The 18,115-nt window shown below is 47.9% G+C and overlaps 1 protein-coding gene across 1 annotated transcript in view; it reads left to right on the plus strand.

Annotated features, from left to right (window-relative positions):
- The window catches only part of MFHAS1 (multifunctional ROCO family signaling regulator 1), a 29,893-nt gene extending 12,046 nt beyond the window's left edge, over positions 1–17,847 (plus strand). The window contains exon 2 of the mRNA XM_009492716.2: positions 17,717–17,847. Coding sequence (XP_009490991.2) covers positions 17,717–17,847 — 131 coding nt within the window. The remainder of the gene's footprint in view (positions 1–17,716) is intronic.
- Positions 17,848–18,115: the final 268 nt, after the last annotated feature.

The following is an 18,115-nucleotide window of genomic DNA, read 5'->3' on the forward strand; positions in this document are numbered from 1 at the left end:
CTGTTTCTGCTGCATGAAACCACACAGTGGAAAAGTGTTGAAGGTGAACACAGTCATTGGGGCTTGCTTGACTTTAAGAGATGTGTGCAATGCATTCAGTGCCTTCATATCGATGCAAGGCTGGCAGCAGAGGACTGCTAGAGAGGCAGATTTGTCCCAAATCTACCCAAAACCAAGTGTCCTCACATCTATTAAGACCCCTTGCTACATGGTCAACAAGTGGAGGGTGAGCTTCCTGCAGCAGAAGAAACATGCATCTCTGTGATGTGGCCTCTGAAACATTATGGTGGACACAACAGAACTGCAAAGTTGTCCTGCAGCACAGACCATGAGCACTGCATGGTGCGGCAGTACCCTGCTGCATCTCTAGCTGTTGTTGTGGAGCTCTGTTGCTGACCATTTAATACCTTTCTCCACTCACTGTGCCCTCTTTCTTAGATGAAGCAGTCAGGTACAGACAGCAAGCAATTTTTCTCCAAACAGATGATGTTAGAAGGCAAGGACTTAGCAACGTGCAGAGCTGAAATGCACAGGCACAGGATGTACACTGTGGAGGATGGAGAGGCAGGGACCTCTGTCTAAGACTGGCTGCCTGGCATCAGTCTTTTACTTGAAGTATTCCTGCTGCCTGTGTCTGAACAGTTGCATTTTCATCGCTCTCATTAAAATTCTCAGATACATCAAGATCAATCAAGAATGAAGGACCCAAACATGTGGTAATGGCTGGTGATAGTGATCTATTCTGAAAAGCAGTCATCTCATATTGACCATCCTGATGTTTGCTTTTGTATCTTTCCACTCTTCCTCTGTATTTTTACTGCGTATAACTCACTAGCCTGTACACATGTTCTGCTCTACTACGTTATGGGGGAAAAATAGCATAATTGTCTGTCAAATTGCTAACCATTGCACTTTTCAGGATTACATCCTCAACAGATAGTGAGATGCAGCTGTATTTATTGCAGTGTGTGAATAGGGAATGTTTCAAGGTATTTATGTCCAATTCATTTGTGTTCTCCTCAAAAAAGGCTAAGCAGCTGGGGCCTTGTCTATATGGGGCAGCTACATAAATTAGGTGTCCCCTTCCTTTTTTAATTCCTCATCCTTTTCGCTATCTGTGGAGAGTGGCTCACAGGAGCAATGACCTTGCTTAGCAGGGGGATTTAGTCATGGTGGGACCCATAGGAGCTGGAGCAGAAGAGATGGTAAGGAGGCAGCTGAGCTGCTCAGCAGTTAGGAGATCTGCAGTGTGGAAGGCATCTTGCAAATTGCAGACTTGCCCAGGAGTTGCCCAAGGGCATGGGGAATTGCAAATCCAGACAAACTGGTGTCAGACTGAGCAACAGCTGTGTGGTGCCAGACTTTCACTTAGTGATGGGGAGCTGTTCCTGGGCCCAAACTGATTTTAGAGTACTATATGTTGAGGGTACAGCTGCTGGCTTGGCCTCCACTGCCTTAATGTGGGCTCTGAGCCAGCCAGCCTCCATCCCACCGTTACCCCTTTTGAGTGACTCCATCTTGTACTACCACATTGCTGGGCAACCTGACCAGGAGTAAGCAGCGAGAGCTGGGATGATCAGTGCTGGCTCAAAGTAGTCCCCAGGTAGTCCTTTGGATGGGCTGGCTTTCCTGGCGAAGCCCTCATTTGGGCTGTATCTTCGGGAGGCCAGCATGCTGTGTCCAGAGAGGAGCAAGGAAGCGGACCCAGAGAGGGGCAAGCATGCTCTCTCCATGCTGCCGGGGCATCCCAGGCAGGGAGGGAGGCACAGGCTTATCCTGTTGCTAAGTCTGTGCTGCTGCAAGGAGAGGAAGAGATGGAGGGTTTTGTGTGGGCTTCCTCTCCTGGTCTGCATGGTGCTTCTTACCCCCTTGCTGTGTGCGGCTGTATTTTACAGGCAGAACTGCATGGATGGGGTCGAATGTGCTTGGTGGCAGGTTTCCAAACCAGGGAGTCGGCAGCCAGCACCAGGCCTACTTACATGCGTTGCATAACCAGATGAGTTTTCAGCTCCCTGTGTGTTTCTCTAAATCTTCCTTTGAACAGGCTCGCTCTTTGTCTGAGAGATTTTGATGCTCTTATTTCAGATAACGATCCACGCACTGGATATGGAAAATTCTCATGTCCAATTGACTCCGGTTTATCAAAGCGGCTAAATTTAGGAAATCCATCAAAAAAGAGCTTCCCCTTCCTGTGATCTGACATAACATTTCTTGGTTGCTGTTATTTTTACTACGGAACAGTTTAAATCTATTTTGGTTGGGCACTAAGTGACGGCTACAGTGCAAAAGAAGAAATTTGTTTGTGAAGCAAGGTGGCCGTGCTGCAGCTTCAGGGCTTTGAGTGCAGTCTGCTCATGCTGAGCTTGTGCCAGCCCTATGTTGGGGCCCCCTGCCAGTCCTGCTCAGCTCTCTCCAGCCCTGTCTGCTCGGCAGAGGGTCTCTGGGCCTCCCCGCCTTGCCCTGGCGTTCAGCACTCTGTTTAAAAAGGTAGCAATAAGCCCTTCGTTCTGACAGCAATTAACTTTTTCAGCATCTTGGAGGTGTAGTGAGTGGCCGCAGTGATGGATGTTAACGCCCCCCACCCCTGCCCCCAATCTCCATCATCCAAATTCTAGGAGAACAGCATAGGGAAGATGGTGTTTCACTGGCGCCAAAGTAGGGAGACAACTGCATGCGCAATGGGATTTTGTGCAGGAACCAGTCATGCCTCTGGTTTCACGTTCTCTTGAATACACAGACTTCCTTTCACTGTACCCTGTTACGGACCAGGACTGAGCCATCCCAGGCTTGAAAATGCACTGCTGTAATCATGGCCTGCTGGAGCACCTTGAGCTCTTGGTGTCATGATTATATAACTCAAGCTTTCAAACTTTTTTACTGTTGGGTGGGGTTTTTTTTTTAAGCTGGCTCTGTGGAGCTTTGAGCTCGTATTTTAATATAGCTGACTGCTCTGCTTCAGCTGCCTTCTGACTTGTTTCTGAACATCCCACGCCTGCTTTCTCATTGAGATGGGAGTGAAGGCAGACAACTGGGACATTGGGAAGAGAAGCCATGGCTTGCTGGCTACAATATCCCAGAGATCTGCTGAGCAAGAATTTATTTCTTACTTTTTTTTTTAAGCTTCTGGTGGACAGTTGTGCAGAAACGTTCAGTGGGTGAAAACGGAGGTGATGTGAGCCTTGCTCTGGAACATCAGTCATCTCCAGGTAGTTTTGCCCAGCTCTATGACAGTGCCGGAGGGCTATGTGGGGAATGAAGCTCCCGTGTGCTTTGTCCTCACTAACAGGTCCAGTCAGATCTGTGTACCTGAACCTGTACTATCAGGGGTTTTGGGCAGGGGGTCTTGCTCACGCTGGTGAAGCAGGAGCCTGTGATCTAGCATTGGTGATATTTTTGTGCCACCTTTACTAAGTGAGAAGTTTGTAATCTCTCAGAGGAACATGCGTGTGCCCAGAGGGAGCCCTACAGACTCTGAGGTGATCGTTATTGGATTTTGGCAAGATCTTAACCAATGCTTGCATGGGCAAATAATTTGGCTCAGCAAGTGGCTGCTGCGGTCAGCTTGGAGCCTTCCTAGGATGAGATGCTGAAATAAATGATCAAGAGTTGATTCTTGTATGCATCTTTTCCCAAGCAGCGTATTTGTGCCTCAAAGGCTCAGCCAAAATAAAGACCTCTTTGGATGAAAGAAAAGTTTGGGAACCTTCCTTTGGGATCGGGAAAAAAGGTACCTTTCTCTGTTGTCTTTTGTAACAGAAAGCTAGTACGAAGCTTTTGAAGCTGCCTGTTATTTTTAACTTGTTCCTTGTCCTTTGAAATAAATCGCATCTTTCTTTTATGGCAAAAGAGAGCTAGCTCGTTATGTACATACACACATGCACATTTTTGAATGCCTGCAGTGAAGCTAAACACAATGTTAAGGAAATCTTGCCAAACAAGGCAAGACCATCCTCAAGTTAGTGATTCACACAGGGATCTGATTTAAAAAAAAAAAAAAAAAAACCAACCAAACAAACAAAAAACCCCAAACCATTGGGCTGATGAGGGAGTAGTGAGAGGAGATGCTTGATGGGCTGGTTTGGGGAGCACAGTAGGCTGGCTCTGAATCTGTGACTTGGATTTCTGGCAGGGTGCTTTGCGGGTGCTAAAAAAGTGCTTCCCGTTAAAAGCCGGCCAGGGGAAGCTGAGCAGCATGGCTCTTCACTTACTACATGGCTGCTCCTGCCCCTAGATAGCAGGGTGGATGCTGGCAGCGTGGCCCTCGTAGGGAGGTTGGGCAGCTTGAGTGCAGTTCTTGCCTGGCCTCTAGTTCATTGCCAATATGGCATGACAAGTTGTCACGTTTTATGGCACACCTATGGCGAGGCTCCAGGTCAGAGGTCTGTCACTCTTACCTGTGTTTCCTGAAGTATTTAATGGCAGTATTGCCCTGAAACGGCACCTCTGGTTGAAAGCTGTGTTGGAAAACACTCCCTGCTCTGCAGCTGCTGCATCATGCAAGCATTGTGCATGATTCTGCTTCTCTGGGATACACCAAGTCTTCCCAGCCCCATCCAAGCTTTGCAGGTGAGTGTTGGGACTGGGAGCTGCCCACAAAGTTGTGGCTTTGCTACAGATGACATTTTTGCTACTTGCTCTGTGCTGTTTTATCCCTAGTTGCATAACGCAGTGTGATGCAGATAATCCAGTCATCATTACAAAAGGATTTAAAACTCCTTTTTAATCAGCAGTCATTTTTAATAAAGCTTTGCCTTGCTTGGAGGACTGTTCTCTTGGCTTGTGTGTTTAAGAAAAATGCAGGAGGCTGAAGGGGGTGGGAGGGAACCAGATCATGGAGAAGGGACACAGGTGCCTCTGGCTCCCAGGCAGCTGCTGGTGAAGTCCAGAGCTGTGGGACATGTTTCCACTAGCACCAAGCATGCAGAATCCTTATGTGTACAAATAGGAACAGACAGTAAATCTGTGCTTTCTCTGAATTTTTCTCTCACAGAGCAAACATTTGGTGGTGGTGGAGGGAAGGAAAGGCTCTTTCTAGTCCAGTTGGGCTCATACTCCCCATTTAAACTATGTCCAAAACACTGGTGGTCCTCCAGGGCCTCCTGTATCTCAAAACAAACTGTGATCCTGCGTGAAGCACAGCAGAGGAGGGGATGCTCTTTGCTGCTCTTGTAATGGCCTTTGTGTGTGATTGACCTTATTTCTTCGGTTGTTGCTCTGCTGTTGTCTTGTGGAAAGTGCACTGTCTAAAATAGCACATGGTCTCTGGGTAGCTCTGAAACGTGCCGTCTTCTCCTTCTGTATGCCAGTATTTTGCCCACTTTTCCGGCAGAAGCCATCTCCTGAGCTGCCACATCTGTTTCATCTCCCCTCCGAGCACGCCTGGTCAGGGCCTGAACTCCAGCCCTCAACAGCATTTGAGAGCAAGTGTCCTGCTGGTTCCTGCTTTCCCAGTCCCAGTCCTTGCTCTTGGGGTCTCTTGAACACGTGCTTAAAAATCTCCCCAGGTCTCTCCTTTTTGATCAGTACAAGTAAACGCCTAGGAAGTTTTAATGTTATTTCTTCCCAAGACAGATCCCTCTGAGGGGATCGGTGCTGGGCATGTCCAGAGGAGAGCCAGCCAGCTTGCAGTTCATGTGAGATGGTGAAATATTGAAACAGGCCAGGGCTGTGTTAAAATGACACTGGGGAGTAAGTACCTCAGAGTCATCCACCTGGTGGAAAGCTGCCTGGAGAAAACCTGGAAGTAATAACAGGTTTACAGCACAAATAGTTAGGGGGCCAGGAAGCAGCTCAGCTCAGTCCTGGAGTCCCATGGTGGAGCAGGCAGCTCCTGGGAAGGTGCAGGGGGGTAGAGGAGACAATGGAGGAGTGAAATGTTCTGCTGGCAATGCTGCTGCCTCCCTGGGAGGCTGATGAGTTCCTTACAGCCCCCAGGTCTCCTTCCTGTTTCAGGAGCAAACATGACTGCCGTAGAAAGTGATTTTGAAACAGCAAAGACGGATGCTGCAGTTTATTTTTGGGCACTGAGAACCTCAGACCAGATGGCATTTAGCGGGCAATGAACTCTGCAGGAGTTAAGTAGCAAAGCTATTGTTTCTGAACTTGCATGACTTACCGTTTTGGAAGGTGTTCCAGTGGCAGAATAAAAAGTAGTAAGAATTTGTTTCAGCAGAGGTAGTAAAACAATCTATAATGTTAAGTCCATAAATAAGCACTTTTGCATGGGGAAAAGGTGTTTGTAAGCAAAAGCTAGTTATTGCTTTGATTTACAGCTGTTAGTTGTTACCTGTTTGAATATTAGGGAATGAGAGGGTTCAGAGAAGAATGGTTAAATGATTGGAAATGCTGAAGAATCACCACAATAAAAAGATATAAAAGATTAGTTCTCGTCCCCTCTGGAAAAGGGGACAAGTAGAAAAAGATTTTGTAAAGCTCTTAATAGTAAAAGGACAGAGAGAGCTTTGTTCTTGACCATTGAGCAGTGCAAAGCCAGCAGCTCACTCAGACTTCAAAGACAGCAATTTTGGTAATAACAACAATACTTTAAACCAAATGAATGGAGAACATTTGAAACAAAAAGCAGTTGTCCACCTCTGTTGGTATAGGGAAACTCAGGCTCTGAGCTCTGCGGAGTGCTGCTTGGGCACTGCCATGTGCACCATCAATGCTTTTATAGAAGACACCAGCTTTACCCATGAGACCAAAAGGAGAGCTGACCACTGGTCTCAGTCTCTGCTCCTCTGATTTCAGCCATATAGCTTCACCCAAATGTACATCACACTCTGTCTCACAAGGAAGAAACATTTGACCTAAGGATGTACTCATGAAACTTCAGTGTAAAGGGAAAAAATACATGCAGAGAAGCAAGTTAGATCTGATGCCTTTGTAATTAAGGAAACTTCTGTGATCCTGCAGGTTCCTAATCAGCTAAAGCCATACCTGTGGTCAGCATGTAGTGTGGCGTTAGTTATTAACTAGCAGGAAGTGGGTAGCTTTGTTGAGAAGTACCAAGGAGAGACATTTTGCCCCAATTAAGCACAAGCCTAGAATAAATTCTGTGATGTACATGCGTAGAACAAATTCCACAGTAAAGTGGCTTCAATAGAAAGTCATGTTAATAGATTAAAACAGGGATGAGTTCAAGTTGGTTCAATTAACAGGTAAAACACTTACTTGATTTAACATTTGAGCCTGAGTGGGACTTAGTGAGCCTTAGACCAGTCAATGATGATGAAGGGGAAAAAAAATTAATTTGTTCCTTTGCTTAAGTGGGCTCTGTGGTTGTCCTGCTGAACAGGGATAGTTTTAGAGTGACCGAAATACAGAGGAGTATTATGCATGGATCTCACCTTAAATGATCTGGAAGAGAGCACTTAAACTGTGCAGGTTTGAAAATACAGCTCCCTCCAATTCAGTTTGCTGAACACACTGAAGCCTTGGAATGGCCCTAAGGCAACAGCAACTCATGGAGCCAAGTTACTTTTACCCAGGAAGGAGTTTATTTAATCTCAGGGAAGACTGTTGGGCACCACATGTACACGCATGTCTTGCATGTGTGTTTTGGTTTGTTTTTCTTTTTCTTGGCTGGTGAAAGGCAGGTAAATTTAAAAACAAACAAAAAAAAAGGCAGGGGCGGGGAGGTTAGGGCAGAATGTAAAAGGCTACTACAAGGGGAACTGAAGGTCTTTTGCTCCCCAGCTAGACTTTGCTGAACGCTTGTTCCAGAAGAGGGGCTGCATAGCCAGGATCCTACCTTCAGCCGTGGCATGCGTGGTCATCTTGTGGGGAAGAAGCAAGCCAACTGGGGAAAAAAACTTGTTCCAGCTGTTCTCCTAGCCTTTGTCTGTCTTCAGCATAGGGATTTGTCTCTTGAGAAATGCTTAAAGACACTTTGCCAGCTACTGGTCCGGTCTCTTCATGAACCCTTGTGAGATTCTTGAATCTACAGACTGTTGCAGCAGGGAGTTCTGCAGCCTGGCTCAGGTGCTGGACTGCTTCCTTTGGTTTTCTTCAGGTGCACCTCACAGTACCTGCATCGAGGTTTCCTAGTTCTTGCATTGGAGCAGGCAGAAAAACGATCAGACAGTTCTGGGTGCAGTGCCGCAGCCAAACTATTGTGAGGAAGAATGTCTTACAGGCTTGCCTGATTCTCTAAATTTAGCAGAGGGGCAGGCTGAGACTTGGCTCCGTCTCATCAGTTGCGTAAGGCTGGAAGTCCACAGGGCTGAGCCTTGTAAGCCCCCCTCCAGGGGTTGGCTTTTCACGTGGCTGACTATTAACGTGTTGCGACCCAAACGCAGAGAGCCAGAGCTAGCAGGATGCTGACCAGTACTGGTAGCTCCCTGCAGACCTCGGTGAACCCTGCCCATTAACTTTGTTTATCATAGTAATGGCTTTGAGAGCTCTTTTAAACTCTTTTTTTTTTTTTTTTTCCTTTAGTGGGACCTGCAGCATGCTAATCATCTGGATGAAAGAAGGCTCAGCATCTCCTCTGTGATGGGGGTGTAATAGCTTTGGAATTACTGTTTGGAAAGGTGGGCTCAGGGCTGGCGGGAATTGTTCCTGTTTGGACTGGCTGCAGCTGGTGGTGTCTAGCATTTGGGTGGATGCTCTGCGTTCAGTCATGCCTTGCTGTTACTGGGTGAGAGCAGACAGGTCAGGGCTGGCTGCAGCTTTGACTCCAGCTGGTGCCTTGCCTTGGCAGAATGAGAAAGTGCTCATGGCAGATACGGCTGAAGGGGCAGAATTAAAAATAACCAAAAGGTAGATTCTGGACTTGGTTACTCAGTGACAGGCCTGTTTCTATTCTGGGATGAGGATAATTCGCACTGAGCTCATTACACCATGACTCTCCCTTAAAATGCCTTGACAGTCAATTTCGTTCCAGCTAATAAGGTCTTAAAATGTTAATGAAGCGAATCAATTTTTCATGGCTTTGTATTGCAGTCATCTGAAAGTGCTGTGTTGCAACCTGCCAATTCAGGGAGCTTTTTAGATATTAGAAGGGCAGCAAAATATTCAGCAATTTGGAAGATGCTTTGTTTTCTATTTCAACTTTTCCCCAGTGCCCCCTCTCATTTTCCTGAGCCTTTATGCTGTGCTGTTTACTTGTTCCCTGTGGTTACTTCCTTTCTCCAGTGTCTGCTGTGGTCACTCATGGGCAGAGGTGGCTTGCTCCCACCTTCCCCATTGCACAGGGAGGAGGAGGATGGAGTGCCTGACAGAACAGGCAGAGACAAAGCTGGACAAGGGAGGCTGCTCATGCTAAAATACTATTTGAAATAGATTGAGTTTGATGGGACAGAGTGGAGAAATGGCATCATGTTCGATCCCCCTTCACCTTTTTTGGGGGGGTGGGGGTGGTGTCAAAAGTCACAACCATCTCTCCTCATGGCAAGTCTGTTGCTGAGATGACAGTGATACCTGGTACAAATGCTCTCTGTGCTCAGCATTTCATGAGTTGTGGAAAGAGGAGAGACATGTTGCATGCATCATGTAGCCACACTGATGGTAGATCAGTTACCCCCACTGGCTTAGGAATTAGGTAGATGTCAGCCATCCTTTATTTCTCCAAGCTGCTTATTTCATACTGTCAGGAGACAGAAGGGCTCAAGCCTTCATGACTGCTCCTGGAGTTATTTTGGTGGAGCTGTTTTGATGATTTCCTACTGCTCTCTCCATTCTCGTTTGTGAGTATGGAGATAGGAAGTACTGAGCTGTGTAGTTTGGGGAACGTGTGGGTTTTTTTGTTTTGCTATTAATTGGATTCCAGTTCTAACTATAATTAACTTGAGTGTGCCTGAGAAAAAGATAATTAACTAATGTTTTGGGACAAACATAGAGTTTTCCAAGTTTTATACTTGAAAACCTTGTACTGCCACACTGGTAAGGGATGATCTCAAATAACTCATGTTGGGGAAATTTGTGGATGAGATGTAAATCAGCATTTTGAATAATTGCCCTCCTTTAGCTGCTGAGTCAAGCATCCAAAATGCTTTCCACTCAAGTTCTCCACCCAGAGGTACGCTCGGTCCAGTGCCAAAGGCTTCCCCAGAGCTTTTGCAACTGCTGAGGTGTGTCAATGTCCTCTTCTGCTGTGACAGTGAGGGGCTAAGAGCTACCTGACCCTGTCATGTCTTGGGGAAGGAGGAGGGTATTTAACCCCCCTAAGCCTTCTAGTCTGGAGCTGGTGTTTTTGTGACCTCCCCCCTTCCCTGAGTGGCTAAAATTAGAGGTAGAGATTGCCAGGTACAGCATCTGTCTCCCTGTGTCTCCTGGGCCTTGCAGAGCACCTTACCCTTTGGCACAGCCCCTGGCTTCCCACCGGGGTGATTAGCCTGGTAGCTCCTTGGGTAGGAGGTAGAGTGCAGGGTGATCTCGGCTGTGGTGGGAGGAGCTGCTTGGGCTTGAGCTGAGCAGAGTGCGACTTCTGCAGCAGGTCTGGGGTTCCTGGCCTGGGGAACGGCGGCTCTAGTTTCTGAAGCTTGACCTAGACCTGCCAGCTCCAAGCTGAAGAGCGCTCCTGCCTGGTTCCAGAGATCCACCGCGGAGGTTGTTTCATGTTTCTGTCATCTGGCATGAATTAAGAGCCTTGGGAAAACATTTTCCTGTGCAGTCAGCTGGGGGAAATATTCAAGGTGAGCCATATATGTGTCCACAGCCAGAGCTGTGAGGCTGGAGAGGCAGCTGGTGCTGTGAATGCAAGAGCTGGAAAGCTGTCTGGTGCTTGGGTCAGCCGGCAGCCCCAAGGCTGAGCCTGCACCTCTGGCAGTTGTGGTGCTCTGGAGTGGAGCTGAGCACCCACAGGGGACTACTCGGTGTTCAAGGAAGGTGTCACTGCTGACATTTTTGCTCTTGAACCTTCAAAGCAGAAATGGCAAATTCCCATCAGTTCCTTTTGCATGTTTTGGAAAGCTCTAACCCTCTTCCTTGCTCTCCACATCTTTTCTCTGTGCTCTTAGCTTCCGGTCTTGGGGACTCATCTCTGCAGGTTGGTCCTTTGCCTTGTGACTGGCTGCCTTTCCCACTCCACATTTCCAGAGCAAGCTTTGCTTTTTGTTCAAGCCTTCCCTTCCATTTTTTAACCATATTTAATCCCAGGCTGATTTGTTCCTGAGCATGTGCCCACCTTGATGGGTGGCTCTGCTCACCAGTCTGCTGTCATGATCGGTGCTTACCAAGAGTTTTCTTCTCTGTTGCTTTCTTCCACAGTGGTCTCTCCCACGGGGGCACTTTCACAGGCTGGGATTTTTGTTGTTGTTTTTGTTTGCTAGTTTTAAGTTCCTTTAACCAGGACTGCAGTGTGAGGCTCATGAAACTTTCTGTTCGTAGTGTGGATTTCAACCTGCTCTGCTCCCTTTTGTGATGTCTCTGCTTTCAGCTTCTTTATTTTTGTTGTGTTTGCAGCCAGAATAGCCTCCAGCGAGAAGAAAATGAAGTCCTAACTTGGAGGTCTCTATCCAGTCCCCTGCTGCAAGCAGGCCAGGTAGATGAGGTTGCTCAGGACTCCAGAAATAAATCAAGGAAAGTGCAGAGTTCTAAATTTCTGGGGAATATTTTTGTGTGTGACATGGAGGCGCTGCTGTGAGGAGCATCTTAAAAATTCATACTAATACAGAGCAGTGTTTTCTGCGCGCAGTGTTTGAGAATAAGCTTATGCGTCATGCACAGCAACATTTGCAGGAAGCAACTTACTTGTTTCATCCAAGCAGAGAGTGGTGAAGACAAGATTTAAATGGTGTGGAGTAGAAGCAGGCTTGGTGTGAGACACCATCTCCTTCCCCTTCCTTCTGCCAAGACTCCTGGCAGATTTCTCATCTACTGTAGAGCAGGCTGCAATGTCCCAGTGTGTGAGGGCATCACCTGTGCTTACAGCAGAGGGGGAAATCTGTGCACGTGGCTATTCATCTCATCCTGCTTCTGTGACAGGTTTGATCTAATTGTGTAAGTGCTCCAGCTGTTGAACTTCAGAACAACTAGCCAGGCAGAGAAGCTGTAGCTTCTCCAACCCCGATCTCTTTACAGTTGTATGGATGAAAGGGGGTAGGACTGCATGCGAAGTAGAGGGGTGTCCTGGGACCTGGGGCTCTATTGTGAGCCCTGCTTTCTGACTGCTCTTGGAAACTGAGCGTGGGACACGTGCTTTTGGTACGCAGGCAGTGTTGAGGCGTTTTATTCTCTACTTTTCTGAAGGCATGACTGCTGGGTGCTGTGCAGAGATGTCACAAGCAAGAATTAGTCAAAGGAGGCTTGACAGAAAGCAGTGGAGGCAAGATGTAAAGTCTGTCTCCTGCCAGTCCCCCCTGCAGTGGTTGGTGTCTGAAGGTCTTCAGCAAGGAGGAAAAGTGAGAAGGGGTTTGGGGTAGGAGAGCAAATGAGCAGTGAGGCTGCAAAAAACAGTGAGTATGTGGTTGGAGCAGCTCTGGGGCATGGGGTGGAGTGAGTGGGACAGTGCTGAGGCAGGGCAGGATGTAGGAACAGCTTGGTTTCGGCTGTCTCATGCCCCTGTCATGAAGCATGGGTGATGTATCTTCAAGGTCCCAAGCAGACTGAAGACAGAGAAGCAGCACTGCAGAGCAAGGGTCAGGGTCCTGCTCATCCACCGCTTTGCTGGTTGTCCCAGTGGAGCCCAGATCCTGACAGCAGGAATGACAGCATGAAAATGAGAAACACCATCAGGCTGATACTGTCCAAATGTGTTCTGGAAGCTCTGAGAGAAAGGAGATGGCATGTCAGGCCAGAGCAGAGTCTGTTGTCCCTGTGCCCTTGCTGCAGATTGTTGACACGAGAACAGGGAACCTTGTGCCACTTAGCATACAGCCGTGGCAGTGGGAACTGTGTGAAGGCAAATGGTCCGGGTGGGATTTTCCTCCCTGTGTGCAAAATCCTTCTCTCTGTTAAACATCCAAGTAGGCTTACAGCTGGGCTTGTCTGGCTGCCAGCATGGAGTAACCGAACACTCCTGCAAGTACTCGTTTTTCTTGCTGTCAGCCTCCCTCCTAATGCTCTGATTCGTCATGGGTATCTGGCATTTCACGGGTATTTCCTAAAGGCCAGTGAAGTGTGCTTTGCAGCATGCATGGGTCTGATTGCTGGCATGGGCTCCAAGGGAGGCATCCCTCCCCAAGTCACAGTAAATCAAGGACGGAAGGAAAAATGTGCCTAACTCTGTACTTGACCAAAAATTGTACCCCTATGCTTTTCTGTATTCCTGGGCATATATGGTGGTAGAATTGTCTTCCTCGTGCACTGGGTGGCGATACACAGTTGAGCTCTGCCTGGCACATGCAGTTATCCTTGCAGGCTGCAGGCATTGGCCTGGTCCGGGAACCCAGCGCAAACTGCTCAAAGTTGGCCATGCCTGTGTCTGTTCTGGGATAAAACAGCGGCAGCAAAGAACATCTTGCTGACGTAGATGTATCTGCTTTGGGTGAGCTGGCTAATGCTGAGAGGAAACAGGCCCTTCTGGTAGAGCTTTGGGCATGGCTGAAGGTTTGTTCCTACCGTTGCCTGTGACTGCCCACATGTAGCAGGTTTCTTTTAAATGATGCAGGCAGCGTGACTCACTGCACCCATCTGCCTGGGGGAGTTTACAAACCAGCTTATGCTGCAGCCAAAACCGACCATGGTAGTTTCATGACAGGGTCTCGGTTTGTGTCTCAGCCTTAACTTACTGTACAGCACATTCTACCCAGTTGTGGAGACCTGTTTCTGTGCCAAAACGCCAGTAGGGTGGCCATGGGACAGATGCAACTCCTCTGCACCATTCGTGCCATTTGTGCACCATTGTAAATGGAGGGGCAGCAAAGGAGCATCTTCGAAAGCATCTGCTGTCTGTTTGCAGGTGCTTTTAACCACGCTTGGTGGGTGCCTCTCTCCAGCACCTGAACTGGGACTTATATGCATCTAAAAATCAGGCCTTAATTAGCAAGTACCCAGCATTAAAGTGCCTTTGCAAATAGGGCTCATGGTCCTGAATCAGCTGAGTAATCTTAGTGATGCAGATTTGTCTCCTGGGAGATGGGATTGTTCTTAAAAAAATCAACTGTGTTAGTCTTTAGCCCTAAGACAAAGTAGCTGGAGTTTTAGTTAAAACCTTAGTGGCTTCTGTGAAAGTTAACATTAAAACCAAGGCCACGTTGAGACTGGGATAAGCTTTGTGGTTTGTGTGTGTGCTAGTGCAAGGTAACCTTTCAGAGGGAGCAGGCAGAACTGAGGTTTCCAGTAAAATTTGTGACATGCTCATGAAGGAATGTGCAATCAAAATACAAACTGACTAGCCTGTACGTAGGGGCAGAACAAGTGCTGCAGACATGGGCTGCAGCTACATTTAAACTTAACAGTTAAACCAAGCAGACACCACCACGTGCCAGGCACTTAGCTTTTTCTTTTGTATCAGTGCAATACTTGGTTTGATCTTCTCTTTCCCAGTCTGCCACAGCCCTGAAGACTTTTATTTCTGATCTCCTGCAGTTTGAATAATTTCTGAATAGAAACGTGAGGTTTCCAAAACCTCCAAGAGATTCTGGGCCTGGAGAGTTGCATCCAAGCACTGTCTCAATGTTAGTTTGTTACAGCTCTGAAGATTGCATATTGCAATGGCATTTGCACTGGCTTTTATTTAGCAGTGATGTGAAGTGTAATTTAGATATTTATGCCTGGTTTAGTACTGTGATGAGTTCGTGCAGCAAAGATGGGCAGTTTGCAAAGACAAGGGGATGAGAATGCTGTGGTGGGAAGGCAGTGGGACATCCCTTAGCTGGGCGGGGGGAGGAATAGGAAGGATGCACAGGTAACCTTCTGCCCACTTGGTGCGTGATGTATCTCATGGAGTAACTGTGAGAAAAGTCGTCTTCTGGGGAGCAGCGTGTATGTCAGCAGGAAATGGGAGTGGGGCTGGAGAGGGTGTGGATGGGGCTGGGGACAGAGTGAGGTGAGCTTTATCCCAGAGGCAACCTAGAGAGGAAGGTAAAGCCATAAAGAAAAGGAGGGTTGACTGAAGAGCTGCAGGAAGGGGTTTGCCAGCAAATCAGGCATGTATTTTACCCTGCAGCAATCTCCTCTGCTTGACAAATCTCCATCTAAGGATTCCTGAAGTGGGGAGATGGAGATGGGAATGAAGGCTCAAGCAGACAGACTAGTCTTACTGCACTCCTCTGGTTTAAGATCTAATGGATATTAGCCCTGTCTTTAAAGCGCGTAATGATGCACTGATCTTATGACTCATCTTTCAGAGCCAGTGTTTTCAGTACTGTTAGCAATACTGCAATTTGGAATTCAACCTGGGGTTGGAAACCTGGGAATCACTGGGACATGAAGCCCTGTGGCGTACGTGCTTGATGGGATGCAATGCTGCTTTCAGTGTGTGACAGCTCACGTAATTGAGGACACTGCCTTGCAGATTTAACTTTGAATTGCAAATACGATCACGATTCTTCTGTTTTGGGAGACATGTCTGTGTGGCTTAAAAGCAGCTCTGCCACTTCAGGTTTGAGTGTGGGTGTGAGACGAGGATAGATACTCAAACCAAATGTGAATTCAGATTGCGGACCATGGGAGCAAACTGGAATTACTGGCCCCAGAGGTAGGGTATCTCTTAAGAAGAACCGTGTATGTGCATGTTCTCTGCCAAGCCCTCCCCTCTGCTTTCATGATACCAACTGATGTGTTCTTGCTTTGGAAAAACCAAGGTGGTTTAGATCTGCTTTTTCATGAAAGTGAGAAGAGAAACAGTGTGAGGAGGAGAGGAGGGAAGCGGCATTTGGGGAGCTTCAGGGATGATGGGGCTGACTGTTGTGCCGTTGCTGCATAGGCTGGGCAGTACTTCTTCGAAGCATGATTTCTTTTCTTATTTTTCTGGGGTGCTTGGTAATCACAGCTAGACACATGGAGACATTTTTCTGATGTTCTTTGTTTAACAGCAGAGGAATTTATTGCAAGTGCATTTCAAAATAGGGGAGTCCAAAGACCATCTGTCTTGAGTGTTTTAGTGGAAGTGGGGACAGCCCACGGTGGCTGCTTGATTGATGGGTACAGAGAGTTTTGTGTGGACCTGTGACTGCAGCCTGCTTACAGCTGGCCTGCCTCTGTAATGGAAGTCACCGATCTAGCTGGCACAAGCCACTTGTGGCTTGGTGCCTCTGCCTCGGGTAGGGCTGTGCGGCACCAATGTGGGCATGCTCAGCAGAAGAACCGAGCCCTTGCTGGGCATGGATGCTGCCATCCCATATTGCCTTTGAGAGCAGACCCTGCCTGCCAGACTAGCCTCAAGAAGTGCTTCTGGTGCTGTTGGGTGTCTGAGCTGTGGCTGGACTACGCCAAGGAGTTGACATGTTGATGACTGGGGAATCTGCCTTGCTGGGGCCAGCCATGTGTGGAGTGGAGCCTGGAGGAAACTTGAGTTACCTGAGCGAGCTGTTGGGGAAGTGTTCCTCAGAGCTGGGCACATCTCAGCACCTGCCTTTCCCCTCTCGCTGTGCTGACCTGCGTCTTGCCCTGGACTACATGCTGCAAGGGTGCCAGCAGTGGAGAGCCGCCAACTTGGCACTTGAACAGTGGAGCTGACACAACTCATTTAGCAGAGGCATACCATGTGGTGGAGAGCCTCCCGCTGCTACTGACTCGCAGAGCTGGTATTGCCTCCATTAGGGAAGAGCTGACGCCTGGGAGCTGGGATCTGCATGCTCAGCAGAGTATAGTGTGATGCAGAACCCTGACAGGACGCAGCAGCAGTCCCACAGCAGCTGTGGCAAGCGTGCCCAGGGAGAGGGGCGTTAGGGAATCCTCTCAAGTATTTGTACCTGTTTCTAAATATTGTTCCGGCAGCTAAAAGAGGCATCCTGTGGTTGGCCGGCCATCGCAGAACAGCAGGGTCTCTCCAGCTCCTAGGTGGCTCCACCTCAGAAATCACAGTACTGGAGCAATGGCTGGACACCCTCAATGGGCAGGGTTGCTCAGGGACAGAACAGGAGGTAACATATGGGTTCAGAAAAGGTCAAGCACACTTGTCTGTGGGCTGGTTTGAAGTCCTCCCTAGAATTTCTTGGAGGAGAAATACTGAAGTGATGCAAAAATCATGTCTGTGGCACTGCTTTCAAACCATCTTCTTTCTGGTTCATACCAAAGAAGGTGGTCTTGGCAGAGTCCTCGTAGCATTCTTCTGCTTGAACTGAAAGACAGCTGCTTTTTGGGTAGCTTTGTGGGCGTGGATGGCTGTAGTATGCAGATATGAATAATAAGGCTTGTATCTGTAGCTTTCTCTATCTGTCTACCAATTATCCTGCTGATGCTACAGGTCAGCTTCTTCCCTTTCATGGAGATTGAAGGTAAACTTCTGGATCCCATCTGCCCCCAAAGCCTAATTAAAACACCTACTCCTAAAACCTCCATCTCATTAGGCTCCATCTAGATGCTACGAATCCCTAAGGAGCACTCAAGTCTGTGTGCAGTGATTCAAAGCAGAGACAGGAAAGATGGCAGATGTTACGTTTGTGTGGAGCAGCATGTCTCCAAGCTGTAATCACCAGGACATTCACCATGGTTACACGGATGAGACCTGCTTGGGTTGCAGGACCAGTAAGCCCTCTTACAGTGCTCACGTGCATCGGTCATGGACGTTTACTTGGTGAGGGGGAGGAGAAGGGCATACTAAAAGCAAAAATTGCAAAAACTGTCTTGCCAATGCTTAAATGTTTTCATTCTTTTCCCTTATTCACAGGAGAACTGCTGAGTCAGCCGAGACCAGAGGGACTGACAGAGATCATCTGTCCCAAGAACGGCAGCGAGCGAGTTAATGTTGCCTTGGTTTACCCCCCCACTCCTACTGTGATCAGCCCTTGTTCCAAGTGAGACCTGAAAGCAGACCCCCATTCCCCTGTCAGTAGACACCAGAAAACATGCCCTCACTAAGCATTTTTTCTGGAAGGTAGCAGCCCCACAGCCTGGGGACAGTTCTAATTATTTGTGGATATAGACAGCCTGCTCAAAAGATAAGAGGTAACAGTAAAATGGGTTGAGGTGTTTCCTGAGTTGTGTTGTGGCAGATGCAAGACACACAGAGTGGGCAGGACAGATCAGGAGATAATACAATCACGGTCAGGTTTAGGTAGGACGGAAC

The sequence above is a fragment of the Pelecanus crispus genome, chromosome 4 (genome assembly GCF_030463565.1).
Source record: "Pelecanus crispus isolate bPelCri1 chromosome 4, bPelCri1.pri, whole genome shotgun sequence".
Lineage (NCBI taxonomy): Eukaryota > Metazoa > Chordata > Aves > Pelecaniformes > Pelecanidae > Pelecanus > Pelecanus crispus.